General features: G+C 47.8%; 1 protein-coding gene across 2 annotated transcripts in view; it reads right to left on the reverse strand.

Annotated features, from left to right (window-relative positions):
* Window positions 1-27,174, reverse strand: part of CELF5 (CUGBP Elav-like family member 5) — a 55,949-nt gene that overhangs the window by 10,087 nt on the left and 18,688 nt on the right. The window contains exons 3-4 of one of the 2 annotated variants that reach the window (XM_075611268.1): window positions 4,213-4,261; window positions 668-796 (exon numbers count right to left, since the gene is read on the reverse strand). In XM_075611268.1, coding sequence (XP_075467383.1) covers window positions 668-796; window positions 4,213-4,261 — 178 coding nt within the window. The remainder of the gene's footprint in view (window positions 1-667; window positions 797-4,212; window positions 4,262-27,174) is intronic. The other variant, XM_075611269.1, reaches the window with a different exon arrangement.

Consider the following 27,174-nt stretch of genomic DNA (forward strand, 5'->3'; position numbering starts at 1 on the left):
AATAGCAGCTCCACTTGGTCCATTTACATGCCAGATTCATTGTGCCAGTACATTCCATTAGGTACAGCACTGCACACACCATCAGCTCTATAGAGCGTGAGAGCTGTGGCTTCTAAAGCGAGGGTTCAAACCCTGCATTGACTGCACAGGAGTCAATAACTACATATTAGATTGCAAGCTTCTTGGGTTCCTCACGTCTGCATTTTTTCCGCTATACACAGTTGGTGAAGTGACTTCAAATAATAGTGGTACGGTCCCCGATTTCTACATTTATTTAACTGAGGAAAACCTATTTTTTTTTTTACCATATTTTAGAAAGATTTATACACTGTTTATGCTTAGAAAGACAACACAAGGGAGAAAGAGAGAGAGAGACGTCATAAGGTAATGGGATTAATCTTTAGAAATGGAAAATGGAAGAATTAGTTTGTCAACAACAGGAATGGTACTCTGGGGGTGTACAATAAAAAGTAGTGATGCTCTGGGATTGTACATGTAAAAAGTAGTATCATCACACGCCTATCACTGGGGCAGAGGTTATTATTAACATTACTGTATAGAGTGTTATGTGAAAGTGACTTGTTTCTTGGCCCCTTGCACCCCTGTCCTGCTCTGGAGGGGTCAGTCTCAGAGGCGGAGGGCTGTGGGACTCCTCGCTGTGTCTCACCCTTGCTGCTCCCGTCCGGCCCGCGTAGCACGGAACACTCCTCTATAGAACCAAACGCCTGGAACATGCTGGTCACCTCCTCTTCTGACTGTTGCTTGCTGAGCATCCCCACAAACAGCTTGCGGTCACCTGCGGCCCAACACGGAGGTAAGCGCGCCGCTGCTCAGCGATACCGAGTACCAACACTCTATTTATTTGTAAAAGTGAACATCTTCCAGTGCCTCTGTCACCCCCTTTTGCTACCAGAGGGGCATTTTACTACATCACGGTTGCAATGTGCTGACGGACACTATGTAAGGGCGTTTAATTTAATTTGCTTTTCTTTGTTCCCACGTATCTATGTTAAACGGGGAATCTTTATGAAATCTCCCATGTGTACCACATTCATTAAAGCAACAACAACAAAAGAGGAGAGGAAAGAATTGCCTGGCTTGTACAACATCTGTATAGAACCTGTACCAGCAGCAACTGGATTGCTTTGGGATATTTAATGGGTGGTTTAACCCACGGGTTCTCATCACCAGTCCCTCAAGACCCCCCCCTCACCCCCCCCCTCACCCCCCCCCCTCACTCACCCTCCCCCCTCCCCCTCCCCCCCCCCCCTCACCCTCCCCCCCCTCACCCCCCCCCCTCACTCACCCTCCCCCCCCCCCCTCACTCACCCTCCCCCCCCCCTCACTCACCCTCCCCCCCCCTCCCCTCACTCACCCTCCCCCCCCCTCCCCTCACTCACCCTCCCCCCCCCCTCACTCACCCTCCCCCCCCCCTCCCCTCACTCACCCTCCCCCCCCCCTCCCCTCACTCACCCTCCCCCCCCCTCCCCACTCACCCTCCCCCCCCCCCCCTCACCCTCCCCCCCCCCCCTCCCCTCACTCACCCTCCCCCCCCCCCCCCCTCACCCTCCCCCCCCCCCCCTCCCCACCCTCCCCCCCCCCCCCCTCACCCTCCCCCCCCCCTCCCCTCACTCACCCTCCCCCCCCCCCCCCCCCCCTCACCCCCCCCTCACTCACCCTCCCCCCACTCACCCTCCCCCCCCCCCCCCCTCACTCACCCTCCCCCCCCCCCCCCCTCACCCCCCCCCCCTCACTCACCCTCCCCCCACTCACCCTCCCCCCCCCCCCCCCCCTCACCCCCCCCCTCACTCACCCTCCCCCCTCACCCCCCAGAAACAGGTCAGATTTTCAGGATGTCCTGCTTCAGCACAGGTGGTTGAGCCACCTGTGCTGAGCAGAGATATCCTTAAAACCTGGTCTGTTGGGGGGTCCTGAGGACTGGAGTTGAGAACCCGTGGTTTAGTCCCTCCTGCCCCCTGAAAGGGTGAATTCAGACTGTGGGGTCAGAGGGGTTCCCCGCGGGAGCTGCTTGGCATTCATTGACCTGAAATCAAGGCGAGTGTGAGCTAAAATAATCACAGGGCAGAGGAATAGTGGGTGAGTGTTTGCGGGTGAGGAGGGGATTTAGGACCACTCTCATCTAGAAAGGAGAACCTGTCTCCCAGTCTGACTGATCTTCACAGACACGCGGCGAGCTGGGAGCCCCCTGTCACATGTGCACACACAACCTACGTCACACAGCCCTTCCACGCGTGCAGAGTCTGACACACATTTTATGTGTACAGCGATGCACACAAACAGCCTCTGAGCACACAGATACAGAACGTTTTGTGTAAGCAAAACGACACACTGTCATTACACAATACGTATGCAGAACAGACAGCGGATATGGGCACAGTGACACAGATACAAACATGTTATATACACACACTGATATGCATGCAGTGACAAACATGCAGAGTCACACATACACACGGTATTCATGTGTGATGTATATCCATGCTATGCAAGCAGTGCCATGTACATGTTATACATAGTGACACACACATGTAATAATATGCATGACAAACATACATGTTACATATGCACAGTGACACACATGCAGTGACATACTAAAGTTATGCATCATTGACACATACGCACGTAATGCCTGCAGAGTGACAATCACACGCGCGCAGTTATGCATACAGTGACACACTAAACATTCCACAATATTGTATGTCGGATGACACATATTGCCCACAGCTGCTGCAGGAGGGCAGCCCATACTCCCCCCTCTCCCATACACTGTAAGAAGCATCCTCCCCCCCCCCCTCTCCCCTCCCATCTTGCACGCTCCGTTGCACACTCCCCCTTCTGCATGTCCCTCAGCCCCCATCCTCCCTTATCTCACACACACACACGCGCGCGCACACGCACACCCCTCAGCCTTGCTCTGTCTCCAGCTCATGTTCTTTCACCCTCTGATTGGCAATTTCACATGCTGTCCAGCAACCATGAAAATTGTGCCGGAGCCTGGAAGCTGCATCTGGTTTCCATGGGAACACGCTGTGCAGGCACGCGGCGTGCCGGGGACAGATTGCCGGGGCGGTGGGGATGGATATATATATATATATAAATGTAAATACAACTGTATGCTCATCTGCATGTCTTAGGCAGGTCTGCAACCCCGCCTTTCCCCATTATCACCCAGCACACAGCACATACACAGCATATATATATATATATATATATATCGGAGTGGGTTTAGGGAGCCCTCAGCTGCTGCAGACGGTGAAGGCAGAGGCAAAATCAGGTCAGGGAGGCTGGACAGATGCACACTGAGGGGCAGAGCCTGCTGCGGACCAGGGGGGACGGGGTCTCCCCTCCAGTTAGAGAGGGTTCCTACTCTGCATTACTAGCATCCTACTGACACTTAAGAGGTTAACTTCTTCACTGACAGGAGGGGGGGGGGGGCTACAACACATTTGAAATGCAGCACAGCCTCCGCTGGCAGCCAAGGGGTTAAAGCAGAATATTTCTATTCTTGAAAAAACTGATAAAGAACACGCTGTGCTGTATAATGATGTCGAGTATCTGTATACACTGATAATGAACATGTTGCGCGGTATAATAATTCTGAATATCTCTCTACGCGGATAATGAACATGCTGTGCTGTATAATGATGCTGAGCATCTCTCTACACGGATAAGGAGCATGCTGGGCTGTATAATGATGCTGAGTATCACTATATACTTCAACTTTCGTGCTAATGAACATGCTGCACTGTTTAATAATGCTGAGTATTTCTACAGTCTCCCGATATTCAACATGCTAAGGTATATGAGGATGCTGAGTATGTACATTATTCTACCTCCCCTGAGAGAAATTAGAACTCAACACCTGGACAGCTGATGATGGGTTGGGGGCAACTGAACAGAGCAGCTGAACAATCCTGGGTAATTATACAATAAGGCAGGGGCGCTCAACTCCAGTCCTCGGGCCTCCCAACAGGACAGGTTTTCAGGATATCCCAGCTTCAGCACTGGTGGCTCAATCAGAGGCTCAGTTGAAGACTCAGCCTCTGATTGAGCCACCTATGCTGAAGCAGGGACTGATTGAGCCACCTGTGCTGAAGCAGGGATATCCTGAAAACCTGACTATAGGGGGCTTGAGGAGTAAAGTTGAGCACCCCTGCAATAAGGTACGGGACAGTCATGTTGAATACATACCCCCTCGGCTCTCACTGTCTGCCGGCTTCACCTGGATCGGACGTGCCATCTGGAACCAGAAAACATGGGACGTTAGCTGTATCCTGTAAGGTTTTGGCCTATCTCAGGTGTTGAGTTATCATTCCCCAGCCATACGAGAATGCCGTAACGTACTGCTCTATGCCTCCCATATAGAGACTTGTTCATTCTCAAAGTGTGATTCAGTACACAGGCGATTATCCCAGGTATAAAGACTGCCTGATTCCAAGAGCTTACAATCCAACTTTTACAGCCTTCATCTAGGACAGATAAAGTCAAACAGAAGACAGCACAGGGAAGGCAATGATTCTGTTATGCTTAGTGTGTGCGTGTGCATGCACTGTATGGGTTCGTGTGTATGTGCATGTACTGCGTGTGTACATGTCTTTGTCTCTTTGCATCTATCAGATGTACCGGTATGCCTCTGGCTTTGTACATTTATTTATCTGTCCCTAGTTCTATATTTCTCTGCTTCTGGATCATCTCTCTCTTTCTCTCATTTGCTGTGCATCTCTCTCTCACGGTCTCTGCCCCAGGCTCTGCATTTGTCTGTCTCTCTATATTTCTCTTTCACTGACACTATATCACTGTGGTCCTGTATCATAGTGCCTCGTTGTAACTCTGCCCCTGGCTCAGTCTCTCTCTGCACCCTGGATCTGGCTCGCTCCTTCTCTCTGCCCCCAGGCTCTGTCTCTCTCGCTCTCTGCCCCAGCTCTGTGTCTCTCTCTCTGCCCCAGCTCTGGCTCCCTCTCTCTGCCCCCCTTTCCCCTCCCCACCCTCTGCCCCTCGGCTCTGTCTCACTCTCTGCCCCCCAGCTCTGTCTCTCTCTGCCCCTCGGCTCTGTCTCTCTCTGCCCCTCGGCTCTGGCTCCCTGTCTCTGCCTCTCTGCCTTTGCCGCTTTCTCTGCCCTCTCTCTCTAACCCTGCTGCTCTCAATCTGCCCCTGTCATGCTCTCTCTCTGCTCCTGCAGTGCTCTCTTCCCCTGCCTCTCTTTCTCTCTCTCTGCCCCAGCCTCTGTCTCTCTCTCTACCCGAGCCTCTGTCGTTCTCTCTCTGGCCCAGCCTCTGTCTCTCTCTCTCTGCCCCATCCTCTGTCTCTCTCTCTCTCTCTCTCTGCCCCAGCTTCTGTCACTCTCTCTGTGCCCCTGCCTTTGTAGCTCTTTCTGCCCCAGCCTCTGTCTCTGTCTCTCTCTGCCCCAGCCTCTGTCTCTCTCTGCCCCAGCTTGTGTTGCTCTCTTTGTGCCCCTGCCTCTGCCACTCTCTCTCTCTGTGCCCCAGTCTCTGTCGCTCTCTCTGTGCCCCAGGCTCTGTCGCTCTCTCTGTACCCCAGCCTCTGTCTCTCTCTGCCCCAGCCTCTGTCTCTCTCTGCCCCAGCCCCTGTTGCTCTCTCTGTGCCCGTGCCTCTGTCACTCTCTCATTTCCTGGCTTAGAATCCTGCTAGTCCCCAGATGTTCCCTTGCAGGAGCACACACAGATCCCCCTAATGTTCAACCCCTTTCTCTCAGCTAAAGCAGGCAGCTCTGGGAGAGCCACTAACAGATCGAGCCATCGTGCAGAAGGGGAGGAAGGGAGCAACTTCGGGAGCGGCTGGAAATATGGGGGGAGGAACTAGGAAAGGGAGAACATCTGAGGGGGACATAATGAGGACCTGAAACCCATCAGCATGTACAGAGCTGGACTGTGGAGAAAACACACATGCAAAAACTATATGCACACACACCGTATGTGTACGTGTGTGTGTGTGTGTGTGTGTGTGTGTGTGTGTGTGTGTGTGTGTGTGTGTGTGTGTGTGTGTGTGTGTGTGTGTGTGTGTGTGTGTGTGTGTGTGTGTGTGTGTGTGTGTGTGTGTGTATATCTCTCAAACAATTATGATGGTGACCAAAAATAAGATGGGAAGATGAAATCAAAAAATGTGTTGAAACAAGGTGAAGAAGAGAGGCTTGTAACTGCAGTACCTGGAAGATCATTGAGGAGGCCTTCATCCAGGAGTGGGTCAACAGAGCTAAAGCTAAAAAGGGTGGTGGTGATGGTGATGATGATGATGGTGATGATGATGATGATATATGAACACACATACACACAACAATCATATATAAAGATTTTCACAATGCTACACGTACAGAAACACATGCGCGTATACGCACACGTAAACACCCACTCATTCTATATTCTACACATGGACACACATAGAGTTGGGCAATAACAAGACATTTCTCCCAATGACGATATCAAGAAAGGTATCCTGATAATGATATTCTTCACAATAAATATCTGTGCAATAGCAAAAAAAAAAGACATGAATGTAAAATAATAATAATAATTTGGAAGATATTCAGCTTTGATGTTTGTTACAAGTTAAAGGTGTTTTCAATACATTTGAGTTTAAGATATATAATATTTCCTTCTGCCTATGCTGAATATCAGAGATAAGGGAAGAGATAAAGAAGAAGGGGGGTGCTGCGATCACTGAAGGTGCCAGGGTCCCTTTCACATTGGTAGATCTGTCTTATAGGATGCTGCATACGGTATAGCCAACTGTCCCTAAAACATCAATGACACCCATGGCTGACGTAAAGTAGTATCATTATAAAATATTTCAATATCGGCTTTTCATATTGATATTATATCGATATACTGCCCAACTCTAGAGTTGCATACAAATATCAACATACAAAGCCTTACATGTAGATAATTATTTATTCATAACATGCACATGTCAACGCATTAACCAGCATCAAAACAGACACGTAGATACAGGTTCAGTATTTGGTGCTTTAGGGGTCAGCAACACATTGCAGAGCAGTGTATAGCTAGAGCCTGCAGAGCAGTGTACAGCTTTATAAATCGTGCAGAGTAATGTATCTATAGCATGCAGAGTAACATATCTAGAACATGCAGATGAATGTATAGCTCTAGCATGTAGAGTAATATATATATATATATATATATATATATATATATATATATATATATATACGGTATATAACACAAAGAGCAGTATATATCTATAGCAGGCAGAGCAATGTATATATATATCATGCAGAGCATTGATCTGAATTTTATAGATACACATTGCTCTGCATGCTATAGATGTACACTGCTCTGCATGCATTATGTATATATACATTGCTCTCTGCATGATATATATGTACACATACATATAGCATGCAGAGCAATTCACATCTGTAGCATGCAGAGCAATGTATATCCATAGCATGCAAAGCAATGTACATCTATAGCATGCAGAGCAATGCATATATACATATAGCATGCAGAGCACTGCACATCTATAGCATGCAGAGCAATGTATATCTACAGCACGCAGAAAATACATTATATATATATATATATATACACACACACATACACACGCACATAGCAACACATTATAGGCCCCTACATCACTGAAGGGGTTACGCTCTGACATGTATTCTCAGGCAGACATACAAACCCCATATATAACCCCCAACACAAACACACACCTCTCCCCCTCCCCCTCCCTCCCCCTCCCTCCTTCAGACCTGTCACTCCCGCTAACGGCACCTCGCTGAAAAGGATGGGGTTACCATGGAAACGGCTATTCACCACACGGAACCTGACATTTGCTGTCGCCATGGCAACCAGCTCTTAGAGGCATATGCCACTTGTACCTCGTAGATATATATGTAAAGAGAGGTGGCTGCAGAAAGTGTGTGAGGGCTGATAATGTGGGGTGCAGGGGGGGGGCTGAGCTGCTAGAAGAGATACAGCGAGTGGGGCATCACTGCATGCCACAGGGATGGAAAAAACTCATGGAAAGGGAGATGCACAGAGAGTATGGGAAGCACAAACCAGAATGATACCTAACATGCTGCAAGGAAGGGAAGAGCAAGGAGCTCTAAACTCAAGAGCAGACTCTAAACAAGAGAATACAAGCTTGAGGTGACCCAGACAAACATACTCACACCCTCGGAGACACATATATGTACATATCCATAAAAGAACGCATATATATATATCTATATATATATATATTTACAAATATATATATATATAGATATACTGTATACAGTATTACATAAAAGAACGCTTATATAAATAAAGACATTCCCACACATATACTTCGATATGAGTCCCGCATATTATCATTTACTTTCACATCAGTGGTCTTACAGATCCTAGCAGAGTCTTACAAATGTTTCCATTAAAATATCAGATTTGGGTCCAGAACCCCCAAATCTAATTCATTTTTTGATCTTTGACATCTGTGCCTTTTGCTCACAAAACATGCCCATGGTTCTGTGATGTAAACCCTCTGCTGCCAGAAGGGGTTAATTGGCACAGCCAGTAATGACAATGGATTGCATCTCTCCTGTCCCTACTGTAGCAGAGATGTGGAGGAGAGTGTGAGAGAGGGAGGGACAGAGGGTGACACAGGCCCAGGCACATAGTAATCTGCGTGATGCGGTTTGATGTTTTTTGTGGGGCATTTAAGGCCTTCCTGAAACAACAGGTGCAAGAGGAATGGAGAGAACGTGTACACTAATGGTACAAAGTGCATATAAAAGCGCTTCACAGCAATAAGTGGGTAACCCTGTGTATTCCCCCTATTGTGAGATGTGAATAAAGCATTTGCTGTATTATAGTATGTGTATAGGAAGACAGGAAGAAGAGAAAGAAATAGGAGAGGCGGAGAAGAGAGTTGACGAGGGAGCCAATGGCAAACATAATGAGATAGAGGGATGTGGAGAAAGAGAGAAAAGCAAAGAGAGGGCCCCCTGTTGAATATGGTGTGAGGGGAAAGCAGCACAGAGGTAAAGCGAGGAGAGAGGGGCAGATAGGTAGAATAAGAGGAATAATACGGAATATTTTCCCATTATCTTGCAGCAAAGTAACGTCCTCAAACCTTCTCTGTCTGCAATTTAGGCCGGATATGGCAGCCATAGGATATGAGAGTAGACACAAGATATGGGAGTAGAAAGATACAGTATACTTGTTCATATAGATACTATATAGCAGCTATAGTATATGTTAGGACAGGAGTTTTCTACGACGGCATTTGGAATGGTTGTGTCCATCTCCCAATCTCATCCCAGCGTCCATTCCCACCAGCCGGCTCCGGAAGCTGGGCCCAACTTCCGCAGTAGTCGGCGGGGGCCCCAGCTCCCCTCAGCCGCGGGACCGGGGGACTTCCCCACTTCCACAACCCCCCCCCCCCCCCCCCCAAGGTAAAATTCATAGAGGAAGGGTTGGGGGAGAATTGAGTGAGAGGAGGAGGGGAGGATTGAGTGAGAGAAGAGATGGGGGGCTGGGGGAGGGGGAAGCAGTAGGACAGTGGCCCACCAAAAATATTGTCCCCATTTATTGGCAAGCCTCAAAAAGAGGGTGGCCACCCCTGGATTAGCACATACAGTATAGGGCAGATATAGTATATAATAGCAAGCAGGGTATTATATAGTATAGTGTGTGTGTATATATATATATATATATATATATATATATATATATATATATATATATATATATATATATATATATATATATATATATATATATATATATTGTGACAAACGGCTTACTCCGGGGCTCCGTCGTTTGTCCGGGACTGTTTAGAACACGGTCTTTTAGGGTAGGTTAAATGATGAGGCGTCACGTACTGTTCCTTTAAACAGGCTATGCCTGGTTTATTCAGTCCCAGGCACTGAGACTGCCACAGTGCATACAACAGAAAACAGATCAAAACAAAAGCTGCTCACCTGAGCGATAACTTAACTTAGATATCCCTGACTCAGGGTTGGAAGTGGCTTTTCCACTTCCAACAACAAAACATGGTACTTTTGCAGTCTTACACAAATGAACAGAAAGATTGAACCTGTTTGGGGAAGAGGCTTCTCCCCTCTGTAGTTCAGCAGCCTTCCAGCCTCCTGGCTCTTGTGGGGAGACCAGAGCAAACAGGAAATCAGTCTTTCATACCTGATTCCTAATTAACATGACAGGTGACAGAAATCAGGCAGCAGACAAACTCTGGTCTGGATCTCTCATCCCTCAGTTCCAGCGCTTGCCAAACTGTGGGATGGAGTGTATGTATTATAAGGCTGCACTCCCAGGCCAAACAGGATAGAAACTGTCTAGTATCCTGGGAGCCCTATATACGGAATTTATTACCATCCCCTGGTTTCTGTCACATATCCTCCCCCCCAGCTCAGACCTCGAGGGATGAGCGACCATGGATATTAGGGAGTGCATCCTTGACAACCCGTCAGCATTGCCATGTTTGTGCCCTGACCTGTGTTCCACAGAAAATTTAAAGGGTTGTAGGCTTAGGAACCACCTGGTCACTCTAGCATTCTTTTCCCTGTTTTGACACATCCAGGTAAGGGGTGCATGATCTGTGACCAACCGGAATTTTCTCCCCAACAGGTAGTATTTGAGCGTCTCTACAGCCCACTTTATTGCGAGACACTCTTTCTCTACTATGGAGTAATTTTTCTCCTGGGGATTTAGTTTCCTACTTAAATAAAGGATGGGGTGCTCCTCACCTTGAGACTCCTGGGAGAGTACCGCCCCCAGCCCTACCTCAGATGCGTCGGTTTGGACTACGAACTCTTTGGAGAAGTCAGGTGTGACCAACACTGGTTGGGCACAGAGAGCTTCTTTCAGGCTTCTAAAGGCCTGTTCGGTTTCGGGGGACCACTTTACCATTAGCGGTCCTCTTGCTTTTGTGAGGTCAGTTAGTGGGGTTGCCTTAGTTGCAAAATTGGGAATAAACCTTCTATAGTACCCAATTAACCCCAAAAAGGTCCTTACTTGTTTTTTTGTAACTGGCCTTGGCCAATTTTGTATCGCCTCCACTTTGAGTGTTTGGGGTTTGAGTAAACCTCTGCCAATAGAATATCCCAGATACTTGGCCTCCTCCAGACCAATAGTGCATTTAGCGGGGTTAGCAGTTAGTCCAGCAGACCGGACTGCGTCAAGCACAGCTTGGACCTTTGGAAGGTGGGATTGCCAATCTTCACTATGGATTACCACATCATCCAGGTAGGCGGCAGCATACCGAGCATGTGGTTTTAAAATTTTATCCATCATTCTTTGGAATGTGGCGGGAGCTCCATGTAAGCCAAAAGGCAACACCTTATACTGAAAGAGGCCGTCTGGGGTTGAGAAGGCTGTCTTTTCTTTTGCCCTTTCTGTGAGGGGAACCTGCCAGTACCCTTTTGTTAGGTCTAGGGTTGTGAGATATCGGGCTTTGCCCAGTCTCTCTACAAGTTCATCTACCCTGGGCATAGGATAAGTATCAAATTTTGACACCGCGTTTAGTTTCCGGTAGTCATTACAAAACCTTGTTGTACCATCTGGCTTTGGGACTAAGACTATAGGGCTGTTCCACCCACTTTGGGATTCCTCAATTACACCTAGTTTTAGCATTTTTTTAACCTCTAAACTTATAGCCTTTCTTTTGGCCTCTGGGATTCGGTACGGTTTAAGTTTAACTCGAACCCCCGATTCAGAGACTAGGTCATGTTCAATTACGCTAGTTCTACCTGGCCGTATAGAGAAGATTTCTTTGTTTCTTCTCACTAAATTCTGAACCTCTCGTTTCTGATGAACAGACAGGGTTTCAGCTATGCTAACCTCTGGGTCAGTTTCTTGATTCTCTGACGGACCTGGGGGTACTAGGGTTAACAAGACTTCTCTATCTTTCCAGGGCTTGAGTAGGTTTATATGGTAAATTTGCTCAGGTTTCCTCCTACCTGGCTGTCTTACCTTATAATTTACTTCTCCCACTCTTTCCAAGACCTCATATGGCCCATGCCATTTAGCAAGGAATTTACTCTCCACGGTGGGAACCAGAACTAGTACCCTATCACCTGGAAAAAAAATTCTGACCCTAGCACCCTTATTATACGTATTCCTCTGTGCTTCTTGAGCTTTCTCCATGTGTTCCCTCACTATGGGTAGGACTGCAGCAATGCGGTCCTGCATCTGGGCAACATGCTCTATTACACTTCTGTAAGGGGTAACCTCGTGTTCCCAAGTCTCTTTGGCTATATCCAGTAAGCCCCTTGGGTGTCGGCCATACAATAGTTCAAACGGGGAGAAGCCTGTGGATGATTGGGGAACTTCCCTAATGGCAAATAACAGGTACGGTAACAAACAATCCCAGTTTTTCCCATCTTTATCAACCGCCCGCCGTAACATGCTCTTTAAGGTTTTATTGAACCTTTCCACTAAACCATCTGTTTGTGGATGATAGACTGAGGTTCTGAGATGCTTGATTTTTAGGAGTTTACATAGCTCTTTTGTTACTTGGGACATAAATGGTGTTCCCTGGTCAGATAGAATCTCTTTAGGAATCCCGACCCGGGAAAACAGAACTACTAACTCTTTTGCTATGTTTTTAGCAGAGGTGCTACGTAGGGGAACTGCCTCCGGATATCGGGTGGCATAATCTAATATTACCAATATATGCTGATGTCCCACTAGCAGACTTTATTAGGGGTCCTACTAGATCCATAGCAATCCGGTCAAATGGTACCTCTATTATGGGAAGGGGTACCAATGGGCTGCGGTACGCCTTGAACGGGGCGGTGATCTGACATTCTGGGCATGAGGAACAATAATTCGTAATTTCTGCCAGAACCCCAGGCCAATAGAAGCTTCGGAGAACCTTTTCTTTTGTCTTTTCCACCCCTAGGTGTCCCCCCAATGGATGACTATGTGCGAGGTGTAATACTACGTTACGGAATGTCCGTGGTACCAACAATTGTTTAGTTGTAACTGATTTCCTTTTATCAACCCGATATACTAGGTCGTTCTCTACCTCGAAGTAGGGGTAAGCAAGTGACCTATCTGGTTGGCCAGGAGTACTATTCTGGTCCCGTATATTTCCCCTTGCTACCGCTAATGTGGGGTCCTCCCACTGGGCCTTCTTAAAACTCCCAGGACTGACCTCTAGGTCAGCGAGGGTCTTATCCGGTTCTGGGGTGGAAAGTGTCTGCTCAACATCTTGATTTGGGGTATTCCCTACCAAAGTAGTGATGGGGAAGGGAATTTTACAGCACTCCTCCTTTTCCCCCTTCTTAATTGGGCCCTCGTCAACCTCCATTTCTGAAAAAGGGAAAGGATTTGTTTCTTCTAATACTTCGTTATGGTCCGCTATTGAACTCTGGGCGCTATTCTGAGCGGGGGACCACATTTTTAGAAAATGGGGAAAGTCGGTCCCTATTAACACATCATGTGCCAGTTTGGGTACAATACCCACCTTGAAATCTAAAGAACCAAACTCTGTTTCAAAAAAAACATCAACAGTGGAATATTCATGATTATCCCCATGTATACAACAAATTGCCACTCTTTGTGAACTGTTTCCCTGTTTCTTCTTAATGGGCAAGAGGTATTCGGACACTAGTGTGACCATGCTCCCAGAGTCAAGAAGTGCCCGAACCCTCTTACCATTAACCTTTACAAATGCCCACAGATGGTTATTCAAGGGGTCCTCTGGGCTAGGGCCCATACATTGGGACAACAGCGAATAAGGTTCCACGCTGTTGCATTGCATGGGCTCATCATTTAGTGGGCAGATTTTTGCTGTGTGGCCCCTCTCATGACAATTTACACATTTAGGTACATAGTCTGTGTCCCACTTAGAGCCTTTTCCCGGCTCCCCATGTTGGCTATTGCCCTTAGTGTGCGAACCACTGTTGCTGGTGCTGCGTGAAGGTGGTCGCCGCTCTTCAGCGCCCCTTAACCCCGGTACCCTTTTACCGTCTCTGGAAGAGTCCTGGAACCTCGGGTAGTGGGGTTGCTCCACGACTGTGGGTTGCGGGTGCTCTTCTGCTGCATTGTACCTTTCTACGAGGGCCACAAGCTCATCCGCATTGTGGGGGTCACTCCGACTGACCCAACGGCGTAAGGCAGAGGGAAGTTTCCTCAAGAACTGGTCCATGACCAACCGTTCCACGATGTGGCTGGCTGAGTTGATCTCGGGTTGTAGCCACTTCCGGGCGAGGTGGATGAGGTCATACATCTGGCTTCGGGTGGCTTTATCCATCGTGAAGGACCATGCGTGAAACCTTTGGGCGCGAACAGCCGTGGTTACGCCGAGGCGGGCGAGGATCTCGAACTTCAATTTTGCATAGACGTTAGCTTCGGCTGGCTCTAGATCAAAGTAAGCCTTCTGGGGTTCGCCGCTTAGGAAGGGTGCGATTAGACCAGCCCACTCAGCTTCTGGCCATCCCTCTCTCTGCGCCGTGCGTTCAAACGTGAGAAGATAGGCTTCCACATCATCCAAGGGTCCCATCTTCTGAAGGTAGTGGCTTGCCCTGGTCATTTTCGGAACTGGGGCTGCCGCTGCCAGTGGAAGGTTACTGATAGTCCCCCTCAGGATCTCGAGTTCCTGCTGTAAGCCCTGAGCGAACCGCTGTTGCTCCTCTCTCAGCAAGCGGTTTGTCTCTTGCTGGTTTGCATTCGCGTTTTGCAGGGCTTCATTCGTCTGTTGCTGGTTTGCATTCGCCTGTTGCTGGTTTGCATTCGCCTGTTGCTGGTTTGCATTAATCTCTTGCTGGGCTATTAGCAGCTGTTGCTGGGCTGCATTCGTCTGCTGCTGGTTTGCATTAGTTTCTTGCTGGGCTATTAACAGCTGTTGCTGGATTTCATTTGCGTCTTTCTGGGCAGCGACATTGCGTACCAGCGCACCCACCACGTCTTCCATCTTGTTTGCAGAGGATGAAAAAAACTTTTTTTTTTTTTTTTTCTTTCTTTCAAAGTTCTTCAACCCGCAGACCCCCTAGTGCTCTGCCCGCATTCTCCACCATATGTGACAAACGGCTTACTCCGGGGCTCCGTCGTTTGTCCGGGACTGTTTAGAACACGGTCTTTTAGGGTAGGTTAAATGATGAGGCGTCACGTACTGTTCCTTTAAACAGGCTATGCCTGGTTTATTCAGTCCCAGGCACTGAGACTGCCACAGTGCATACAACAGAAAACAGATCAAAACAAAAGCTGCTCACCTGAGCGATAACTTAACTTAGATATCCCTGACTCAGGGTTGGAAGTGGCTTTTCCACTTCCAACAACAAAACATGGTACTTTTGCAGTCTTACACAAATGAACAGAAAGATTGAACTTGTTTGGGGAAGAGGCTTCTCCCCTCTGTAGTTCAGCAGCCTTCCAGCCTCCTGGCTCTTGTGGGGAGACCAGAGCAAACAGGAAATCAGTCTTTCATACCTGATTCCTAATTAACATGACAGGTGACAGAAATCAGGCAGCAGACAAACTCTGGTCTGGATCTCTCATCCCTCAGTTCCAGCACTTGCCAAACTGTGGGATGGAGTGTATGTATTATAAGGCTGCACTCCCAGGCCAAACAGGATAGAAACTGTCTAGTATCCTGGGAGCCCTATATACGGAATTTATTACCATCCCCTGGTTTCTGTCACAATATGCATAGGGCAAGTGGGATATATATATATATATATATATAAAATCAAAAAATAAATGGACGATACCGTTCTGTGGCTAACGAAATGCTTTTATTTGTGCGAGCTTTCGAGATGCACTGATCTCTTCTTCCGGCGATGTTACAATGAATGAAGCAAAAGCTATTCTATAAACAGTGTCTTATTTTTGATTATTGAAGCTCGGCTAACTGATACCTCTACATGTATGTATGTATATATATATACAGCCCGCTTGCCCTGTGCCTAAGGGAACTACGCGGGTAACTAAGCGTGCTGCTATACCTGCTTGCTCACAGGAGGCCTAAGCCTCCGCCTCTGGGAGCCTGGGATGAGTTCTTTCTCCTTGCAGTGCAGCGCCTCCACCTATGAGGGATCCAAGTGTTGTCTGGATAATCCCTCACAGGAACCAATAAACAGTAATGAGTAATACACCATACAATGTATTTAACTAAGGTTTACTGTACAGACTACTAACACATACAACAGATAATAAATGTACCCACAGTATAACCCCAATGACCCAACACTTAACAGTTCCCCCAAAGTACTGAGAGTGCTGTGGCACCAATACCCTATGTGTCCTGTCCCAGCAAGTCCCATCCAAATGTGAGGTAGCACTATGCCCTGTAGATGTAGGTGCTGCTTGTCGCAATGGGTTGGAGCGGGTCCCATGTAGCGGGGCCTCCAACACAAATCCCCTCTCTCCTAAGGGTCCTGATCTGCCTCGTGGTATGAGCTTCAGCCAAAGGGTCTCACACAAAGTCTCTGGCTCCTGTGACCTGGTCCCAGGCCGCAGGACGCCGCATGGTCGTCCGGTCACCAGTGCAATAATACAGTTCTAGTATAAGGGGAGCGTACCTATCTGGGGCCTTCCCTACAACACCTGGGGCCTAAGGGGCAAGTCTAGGCCTAGTCCAGAAGGCACTGCTCCCTGTACACTACCTGCTGTCTTGCCACCTCCTCCAGCACTGACCCGCAGGGCTTTCCTCGCACGGAAGATATCCCCTTCCTCCTGCCTGCGTGAATCCCATTGACTGAGATGGCCCCACGTGGGCAACCCCTCCCTCTAGGGATTCTGGGACTTGTAGTCCCACGTCTGCGTCTGCGGAGCCATCCTAAGATGGCCACCGCACTCTTCACACTGTGCATGCGCACCTCGCTGCATTGCGCATGCGCGATTACTTAAAAAGGCCACCCCCACCTCCTGATCGCGCGGAGCTCCGGCCAACGAACCTACAGTTCCCCCGCACTGGAGGCAGGGTAGGGGGACTCTGCTACATCCTCCCCCTGGTGGAGACCTCAACGATCCCGCTTGGGAACACATATACAACTTTTCTTTATATAATGGAAAATGTATATATACATAACTTAACTTGTACAACACATCTAAACCAGATTGAACAGTTCATTGAGCATGGTCATTATAGAGGCAAGCCTGCTCCAAGACAGCTGCTGAGATTCATAGTGAGGTGCGCCTAATGAATCATACGCCATTCTTGTTGGGGGAGTCTCAGTCTTTGACTCCTGCGAGTCTCTTCTCCAGCATCTTCTTGGTTGGAGAGGCTACCATTGGCTTGGGGCCCTTGCCCTCTCATAAGGTGTGAATCTGGGTTTGCATTGTCTCTATGGGGAATGAAACACGGACTGCATGGGTCGAGAGGTCAGCTTGTTGAAGCCATGGGGGAGGGTACATGGGGAACAGGCCCATCACCCGCTACTTCTTCTGGTGGTGCCCACCAGTCTCCATTTGTGGTGGCAGAGGTTCCTTCCAAAGTATCCTGACTATTTGCCGTTACAGCCGCCGGAAATTCGCTGGACTCCTCCTGTTCACTTGCCGGCACTTCTGAGAATGGTTCAGGTTCACTTTCCCCCACTTGAGGAATAGATAGCAAGTGATTCCGATGCCAGACCCTTACCCTTCCTTCTCAATCTTGGATGCGATATACAGGGAGGCCCAGCTTCTATGACTCCACCTAGAAGGGAGCTTCTCTCCAGCGGTCCGCTAGCTTATGTTTTCATGGTATTCCCAAATTCCGCAGGAGAATGGCGTCTCTGGGCCGAAGTTCCAGATGGCCCACTTTATGGTCATACCTCCGCTTGTTATTTTCATTCAGCTTGGCAGTGGCTTTTTCCGCCAACTGATTTGCTCTAATGAGGTTATACAAGGAGGTAGAAGAGGAGCACAGCTCACAGCATCCAGGAACGCAGAAAAATAAGGGCAACTCCAAACATGGGATAAAAATATATATTAGCCTTTAATAGTCAGCTTGGCAATAGTACAGGACCACGCATCAATGCGTTTCATCCCTCAGGACTTTCTCAAGGTGTCTCTAATGAGGTTATCCTGGAGCCTTCGCACATATTTGTAGTGCGTCATGTTCGGTACACCGTCCGGGGACGAATGTCCACAGGTAGTCTCGCCTCTCTGCCGAACATCATAAAATAGGGTGTGTACCTGGTGGATTCATGCCTAGTACAATTGTTGGCTCGACATGCTTGCTCGATCCAGCCTTCACGGAGCACTTCAGACGGCCTAGCATATCCAGTAGAGTTCGGTTGAACCTTTCCGGCATCTCCTTCAGGGTGATAGGGAGTCGCAGGTCTTGCATCTGGTGTATCACTAATTCCTTCCACCTCCTTATGGTAACCTGCGTGATGGACATGCCTTCTGGATGGCAGTATGCTGCAGGAAGTGCCTTTGACTGACACCCCAATGAATCCGCTACACTGAGTTCGGAAAATGCTACTTTGTCCTCCACGATAGCCACTGTGGATCACATGGCCCGAATCCCAGGCCCAGGCCCAGGCCCAGGAATTTCTTCCCATTGGCCATCGTCTGGCGTTGTACTCAGTCTAGGCTTTCTGGATAGAGCATCGGCTCCGATGTTCAAGGGCCCTGGCTTGTACTTCAGCGTGTACTGATAGTTAAACAGGGCAGCCAACTACCTGTGGCTGGTGGCATCTAACTTGGCGGAGGTCAAGATATATGTCAAGGGGTTATTGTCGGTTCGCATTTCAAAGGAGACCCCGTACAGATAATCGTGAAGCTTATCTACAATAGCCCACTTGAGCGCTAGGAATTCCAGTTTATGGACTGGGTAGTTCTGCTCGCTCGCTGTTAGGCTGCGACTCACATACGCTACCGGCGGGAGGCCTGCCAGGTATTTTTGATGTAATACAACCCGTTGAATCTGGCATCCACGTGTAGGATGTACGGTTGCCCCGGATCTGCATAGGCCAAGACAGGGGCTTCAGTGAGACTCTTCTTTAGCCCTGTGAAGGCCTTCTTGCAGGCGGAAGTCCATTTGTCCCTGAATGGTGTTCCGAGGTCGCAGCTTTTTACCGAGGCTCTTCTGAGTAGATCTTTGACAGATTGTTAAGGACTTTGGCCTTGCTTGAGTATCCCTCTACAAATCTTCGGTAGTACCCACAAAACCCGAGAAAGGATCGTAGCTCCATCACATTATATGGTCTGGGCCAGTTCACTACGGATTTGACCTTAGCAGGGTCAGTAGCCACCCCTTCTGCAGACAATATGTGGCCCACATAGGTGACCGAAGTACGGCAGAAGCGACATTTGTCCAGGGACAACTTTAGGCCTTCTTTTCCCAGTCGATCCAAAACCTTCAGAAGGCGTTCTTCATGCTCTTCTAACGTTATTCTGAATACGATGATATCGTCCAGATAGACCAGATATTCCCGGAGATTCATATCACCAATGGTCTTCTCCATTAGCCTCTGGAACGTTGCATGTGCACCACTAATATCTTGTGGCATCTGGGTAAATTGGTAAAACCCGAGAGGGCAGACAAACGGTGTCTTCTCCTATTCTTCAGGGCTCATGGGTACCTGGTAGTATCTAGACCTCAGGTCCAACACGCTGAACCACTGACTGCCTGATAATGCGCTGAGGATCTCTTCAATCTGTGGCAACGTATATTGGTCCGGGACCGTGCAGCGTTTCAGGGTGTGGTAGTCCACACATAGGCGCACAAATCGTTCTTCTTCCGCACTAGCACAATAGGGAAGGCATATGGGCTGCAGGACTCTGTTACGATACCCGCCATTTCCATATCCTTCAGGACGTCCCTCACATCCTCCACGTCTCTGGGAGCTATGCATCTGGAATGCTCCCAGAATAGAGTGGCATCGTTCAATCGGATCGTGTGTTGAGCACTCTTGCTGCAGCCCGCATCCATCTCACTGGTGGAGAACACCTCCTAGCGTTCTGCCAGCCTGTCGCTTAGCCGTTTCTTTCACTCCGTGGGCAAGGTCGATTCCCCAAAGTCGAACTGCAATTCGTAGTGGATGCTCGCACGGTAGCCGCGTTTATATGAGTCAGGGTTTCTATTTGAGTAACCGGGTATATCCGACCCAGTGCTTGACCGACATCAAACCGTATAGGATGAGGCAAGATGTTCAGGATGATCACCTTGAATCGCCGAGGGAATGAAGACTTCCACTCCTTCATCTCTGGCACCACCTTGAACCGTCTCTTGGCGTCCTCTTCGGGCGTGGTCTCTAGTGAAAAGTACAAGTCGGCCTCGTCGTGGCCCGGGTAGTTAGGTACAGCCTTCCATGTGCCTCACTCCCCCTGGTGGAATCTCTGTCAACCCATTCTCAAGATTGAACAGTTGTCCAAATCCTTCTTGGGCAGAGATCCTATAGAATTTTTCTTTGAATACGGGGTGAATCCACAAACATGATAGGGATAATTCGCTGGTTTCTTGCAGATTGGCCCGGATTAGGGCTCTCACCACATCTCGTTGGTCCCCAATATGATGGGGGAATTTGGGTGTTCCCGGGGCTCGGGACATATCAAGGCTTCCACTTCCATGGGATGGGTTTTGTTGGTATTGAGCTGCGGTATATCCAACCGCACTTGAATCATGCTATCAATGGGGTAGTCTTCACTACTCAGTCCCCGCAATTTCATATTTTCTGCTGACTGCATAGGCAGATGCTTCAGATGCAGATGCTTCAGAAGCCAGAGTTAGGAGCCGAGCTCCGAGGCATCGAAGGGGGCTGCCGTGGAGGACCCTCGGGGTACTGTCCTCAGGATTCTCCTTCGCACTAGACTTCTTGGAGGGAGTAGTTTTGTTCTCCCCTTTTGAAGACTCCTTAGATGTCTTGGGAATGTGGAAATTCAATTGAACCTCTTGATTCCTTATGTGACCCAGTAATTCCAGGAAGCTGGGGGGTCTCTCGGCCCGAAGGGCACCTCGCATCATAAGAGCTATAGGGTGCGAGGGTAGAGATCCTTTCATGAGTTGCTTGAATCTGTACTCATTCACTACTGTGGCAGGAATGATTTGGCGTCGGACAAACATGGACAGCTCTTCTCCCTCCTTCTGGCGGAGAGCACAGAACTGGGCCAAGAGTTCAAGTTCATCATCCTCGGCAGTGTAGGCCTGGTTCAGGAGTTCGACTAACTCTTGGGTGGTGGCTTCCACCTCGGTCTCGCGGTGCATTTGCACAAGTTGGGCTGCCGGGCGCCGTAGGCACTAGACTATCAGTTGACTCTTCATGGCTTTCGGGGAAAGACCATTCCTCGAACATGCGCAGGGTATGTTCCTTCCATGTCCCAAACTCTTCTTCTCCGATGGGAGTGGGTGATAACCCGGAGAAAGCTTTGAGCTTACTGTAGTTGTGGGACTGCGAGGACTGCGCAAATTTGCCAGCCAATCTCTGTAATACTTCCTCGATGTCCGTGTCTCCGTACGAGCGTCGACTACAGCAATCTGACTGTTTGCTGTGAGCTAACTCTGAATTAGCTTCGCTGTCAGGGACTATGCTCAGGGAATGGCCGTGCAGGCCCCACTGACACTGGTCGGGGACTGATATCCTCCATCTGTATGGGTAGGTCGGGGTATATGAGCAGGCAACCAGTGGGTAGGACTTCTGGGAAATGCATGGCCCTGGGGGCCCTTGTCTTCACTTAATTTGTTGCCAGCGGCAACTATGACTATACTCCAACGGTAGGTAGGGTCCCACTTTCGGCCTAAGGGCCGGGCTCTGGCTAGACTAGGAAACCGCCTTAGGGAGGTGCAGACTTGCTGTGGCAGTGCGCTGGCCGGGACATACCCCACTGCGACCATGTGGCGGGGAGACACTTGGAATTTCACAGCCCACTAACGGACCTCTTGTTTGGAGGGTACGAACATGGTTTCATAAATTTAGTTCTGCTCTCTTGGGCACCCCAGGTCTGAATCTCAGCAGCGCCTCCAAATGTAGCCCCCTTTCCCTATGCCTAAGGGAACTACGTGTGCTGCTATACCTGCTTGCTCACAGGAGGCCTAAGCCTCCGCCTCTGGGAGCCTGGGGTGAGCTCTTTCTCCTTGCAGTGCAGGGCCTCAACCTATAAGGGATCCCAGCGTTGTCGGGATAACCCCTCACAGGAACCAATAAACAGTAATGAATAATACACCACACAATGTATAGAACTAGGGTTTACTGTACACACTACTAACACATATAACAGATAATAACGGTACCCACAGTATAACCCCAATGACCCAACATTTGATGGTTTCCCCAAAGTACTGAGGGTGCTGTGGCACCAATACCACATGTGTCCAGTCCCAGCAAGTTCCATCCAAATGTGAGGTAGCGCTACCCCCTGTGGATGTAGGTAAATGTTGGGTACCTGCCTGGGCACTTCAGTACCCAGGTGCTGCTTGTCACGAGGGTTGGAGCGGGTCCCACGTAGCGGGGCCTCCAACACAAATCCCCTCTCTCCTAAGGGTCCTTATCCTCCTCGTGGTATGAGCTCCAGCTAGAGCTGGAGGGCCTCACACAATGTCTCTGGCTCCTGTGACCTGGTCCCAGGCCGCAGGACACCGCGTGGTCATCCGGTCACCAGCGCAGTAATACAGTTCTAGTATAAGGTGAGCGCCCTCTTCCTCCTGCTTGCGTGAATCCCATTGGCTGAAATGGCCCCACTTGGGCAGTCCCTCCCTCTAGGAATTCTGGGACTTGTAGTCCCGCGTCTGCGTAGCCGTCCTAAGATGGCCACCGCACTCTTCCCACTGCGCATGCGCACCTCGCCACACTGCGCATGCGCGATTATTCAAAATGGCCGCCCCCACCTCCCGATCGTGCGGAGCTCTGGCCAACTAACATATATATATATATATATATATATATATATATATATATATATATATATATATATATATATATGTGTGTGTGTGTTAAGCTTAGCACAACTGATACAGTATAGGCTAGAAAATATAATACAGCATAGCAGATGGCATACAGAGATAGACAGATGATTATTAAACATACTGCGCCTAGATCTAAAAATCAACCTTCATATCCTGGTATACTGACTGTGACAAGCAAGCCTCAGGCGGTGGGGGGAGCTTTCCAACGCGGATTTTAAAGGATTTCAGGAGCCATTCTTACCGTTTGTGGGGACCACAGTTTGAGATCCACAGTTTCTATAGCACAGCAGAGATATAAATGTAACAAAGGGATAGGCACACCAAAAATATACAAAAATGTCTTTTATTGGCCCACTGTTTCGGCCACCCCCTGGAGCCTGTATTATGAGCCGTTGATAAAAGCTCCAGAGGGTAGCCGAAACAGTGGGCCAATAAAAGACATTTTTGGTGTGCCTATCCCTTTATTTTTGTACAGTACCTCACGGGTACTCTGATAGCAGAACCCACTCCAGTAGTCTGGTATGTGTGTATATATTTGTGTGTATGTGTGTGTATGTGTATATATGTGTGCATGTGTATATATGTGTGGGTGTATTTGTATGTATATGTATGTCTTTATTTATATAGCGCCATTAATGTACACAGCGCTTCACAGCAGTAATACACGTGACAATAATATAAATAATACATATAAATAATAATATAAATAACACATAAAGGGGAGAAGTGCTTCAGACATAAAAGTAACATTTAGGAAAGGGAGTCCCTGCTCCGAAGAGTTTACAATCTAATTTGTTGGTAGGAAGAACGTACAGAGACAGTAGGAGGGCGTTCTGGTAAGTGTGTCTGCAAGGGGCCAAGCTTAATGTATGTGTGTGTATATAAATATGTGTGTATATATATATATATATATATATGTGTGTGTGTGTGTATATGTGTGTGTATGTGTGTGTATATATATATATATATATTACACATACACTTATATATAATATATATATTTATATATATATATATATATATATATACATACACACACACACACACACACACACACACACACACACACACAAACATATACACACACACATACACACACACACACACCCATATATATATATATATAAATGTGTGCGTGTGTGTATATATGTGTGTGTGTGTGTGTGTGTGTGTGTGTGTGTGTGTGTGTGTGTGTGTATTTGTATGTGTATATGTTTGTGTGTGTGTGTGTATATAAATAAATGTGTGCGTGTGTGTATATATGTGTGTGTGTGTGTGTGTGTATGTTTGTGTACACAGGATTGTATGATTTACACTATATAAAATAGCAAATACAGTAGTTTGTATAACCAGTCTATAAAGCTGTGTTTTATAAAGCAGGGGGGACATACATCTCCCCAAAACTCTTCTCTATGTCATATCACTTAAGAACACATTTTGGAGCCTCACCCTTTTTCACCATATTTCGTACACAAGGGCTTAGCAAAAAAACAAAAGCGCCTCACTGCCCATTGAAAAGAAAGCTGCCTTACACCTTAGCACCGGCCCTAAATGTCTCCGTGATTCAGAGGACCGTGGGACCCCAGGGCCCGGGATGCACTGAGAGGGAGAGGGTGTGGAAGGCGGCTGCCTTCTCCCTGCTTAATTACTGTTATCTCCCTGCTAATTTGCTGTCCTCGGGTTTGCCGGGAGCCTGCGGTGGGGCAGGCACGGGACCGGGTCTCACAGCGCAGGCCTTAATTACCTTGCGGTTCCCATAGCAACACCCAGCTGTGCGCCTCCTACCCTGTCAAAGCTCAGCTGCAGACCCTAATGCTGGGGGCCTTCTTAACCCAATCGCTGCCAGATGGGCCTTACAACGCATTGTCAGCTCTGTGACACCGGGGGGCTCTCGGCCATATCCAGAGAGAGAGAGAGAGAGCCTCCGGTGTCCCAGAGCTGACACCTCTAGGGCTCTACGGTTTAGCAGAAGGAAACTGGGCCCCTCTAGGACTGTAAGGATGCGTATATTCGATTGCCAGCTCTTGGGACCAGGCACTTCCTGGACTTACTGTGTTACCATGACATAAATATGCTGAACATACTTGTGCACTAGCCAATCTACAATAATACTAAACAAAAATAAAGATCTCCGCGCTGGACGGGGATGCAGAGCAGGTAACCCGGCGCGCAGGGCCGTCAGTCAGCTGGATGAATGAGGTAAGGATGAGGTATAAAGAGAGTGCAAGGTCAGAGGTGCGATGCTGTCTGCGTGTGTTCTACAAGCGGCCACGAAGTAACTCGCGGTGTCAGGGCCGTCACAACAAAGGAGCTGCCCCAATTAGCAACACACACTAACAGCTCTAATAAGGTGACAGCACTCGGCAATCTAATATCTTCCTTACCCGTTTACATGGCTGCTTCCCAATGTAAAATGCGTTTAAATCACTTGGCAAATATTATTCTGAAAGGCTACGGAGCCCGTGAGCAAATATCCCTGAATAGTGTTATTATTCCTATTAATAATATCATTTATTTTGATTATCATCATTTACTTGGAATGCGCCAACACGCGCAGCAATCTCTCCTCCCCGCAATCATTTTTTTTAAGCTTTCCTGAACTGGGAAGGGCGGAGGATCCCTGGAGCGCATACAATTTTGGATCTCCAGAGATCCCCCTGCCTCCTCCATGGAGCGCAGACGACTTTGGATCTCCAGAGATCCCCCTGCCACCCTGCAATATCTGTCTTTTTTTTTTAGTGCCGTTTTTTTTTGACACACAAAAACCCCTACAAGTATGTCTGCCGGATCGTGAATAGAAAGTCACAAAGTCAAACCCTGATGACGTTGCAACTTTGAATTGGCTGATAGAGTGAGCCGGGAACCAGCGGCTATCTTGACCTATTCGCCAATCGGAGACTGGGAGGTCCCCGGAGGTCAGTGGGACCATGCATTAGTTCAGGTTAGCTTAAAATTTTAAAATATATATATATATATTTATATATATATATATTTTATATATATAGCAAATGAAAATATTACTGTATGCTCATTTGCATGTCTAAGACAGGTCTGCAACCCCGCCTTTCTCTCACCACCTAGTACCACACGTGTGCTGCTTGGGCCAATAGGAGCTCGCCACGATGTTAAATCCACTCGCCCGGGGCGTGCAAATGTATAGGTTTGTCGAACACTGTATATACAGTATATATATTGCAAGCAGGAGAGATGTTGGTGTATTTCTAAAGGCTGCTCCATCTGAAAAAGGCAACTGGTTGGCTTTTTTGGCGCAAAATTGACTTATGTCAAACTCAATTTCAATTGTCCCTGTGTGCGAAAACGTATAACGCTTACATTTCTCCATCTGCACCAAAAAAGTATTTTGGTCAGTTATTTGGTTCCCAGAATAGGGCTGTGCTTGGCGTACTGATGCAATTGGTATGTACTAAAAAAAAGGAATGTCCATCACAAAATCAATAAAAAGTGCGTCAAAATCATCCACCGGGTTCAACTTGGCGCAAACCCTAAAACGTCTGTTAACATTGTTAGAGCAGAATTAAGTTGCTATGTCTGAACCCCAACATGTATTTGATGCAGCAGAGCTGTTTCAATATATACGTTAACAAAAATCTGTACTGTTTTCACAGTATGGCTTGTATAAATAATATTACACTAATAACATATATTTACAAACACTAGTTTAAATGTAATTTTTTTCACAATTCTGTTTACAGTAAACTGTATAAAATTAATTTCAAACAACAAATGATGTGTCATATGTATAAAGTCTGTTATAGGACACACATTTTTGAAGGTTTCATCGCTTTTTAGTATGTTGTTAGACCCCGATAGGTGTTGTGAAAGAGGACTAATGCAATAAGGTTTTGTGAGGCCATCCTACACAACCCAGGAAAAAGATGCAGTGACAATTACAGGGCTGCAGTGATTTGGGATAAGTTGTCACGCAGAAATATTCTCCCAAAAAAACAAAAACTGATGGAGGGTTTAAAAGGAAACAAGGTGGATAGGAGGAAAAAGGGAGTTTGTAAAAAAAAATGTTTTTTTTGGGGGGGGGGGGGGAATCACCTGTTTCAGATTGGGGAGTGCCTCGTTACAATAATAATGATAATTTTAAAAAAAACAGAATTACAGCACAAGAGACAATTGGCAGGTGTCTTATGAAATAGCACCAAGTCAATGGGGATTTCCGGGACAGCGCTAACGGAGCTTACAGAATAAGCCCCCACGGGTCATATTCTGGAGGCGGTGCTATTTCATGAGACAGCTTCCGTTGTTGGAAGACACCTTGTGGTGTGACCCATTCAAGTGATTGACCTGTAAGGTGTCTTCCAGCATGGGAAG

The sequence above is a fragment of the Ascaphus truei genome, chromosome 8, assembly GCF_040206685.1.
Source record: "Ascaphus truei isolate aAscTru1 chromosome 8, aAscTru1.hap1, whole genome shotgun sequence".
NCBI lineage: Eukaryota > Metazoa > Chordata > Amphibia > Anura > Ascaphidae > Ascaphus > Ascaphus truei.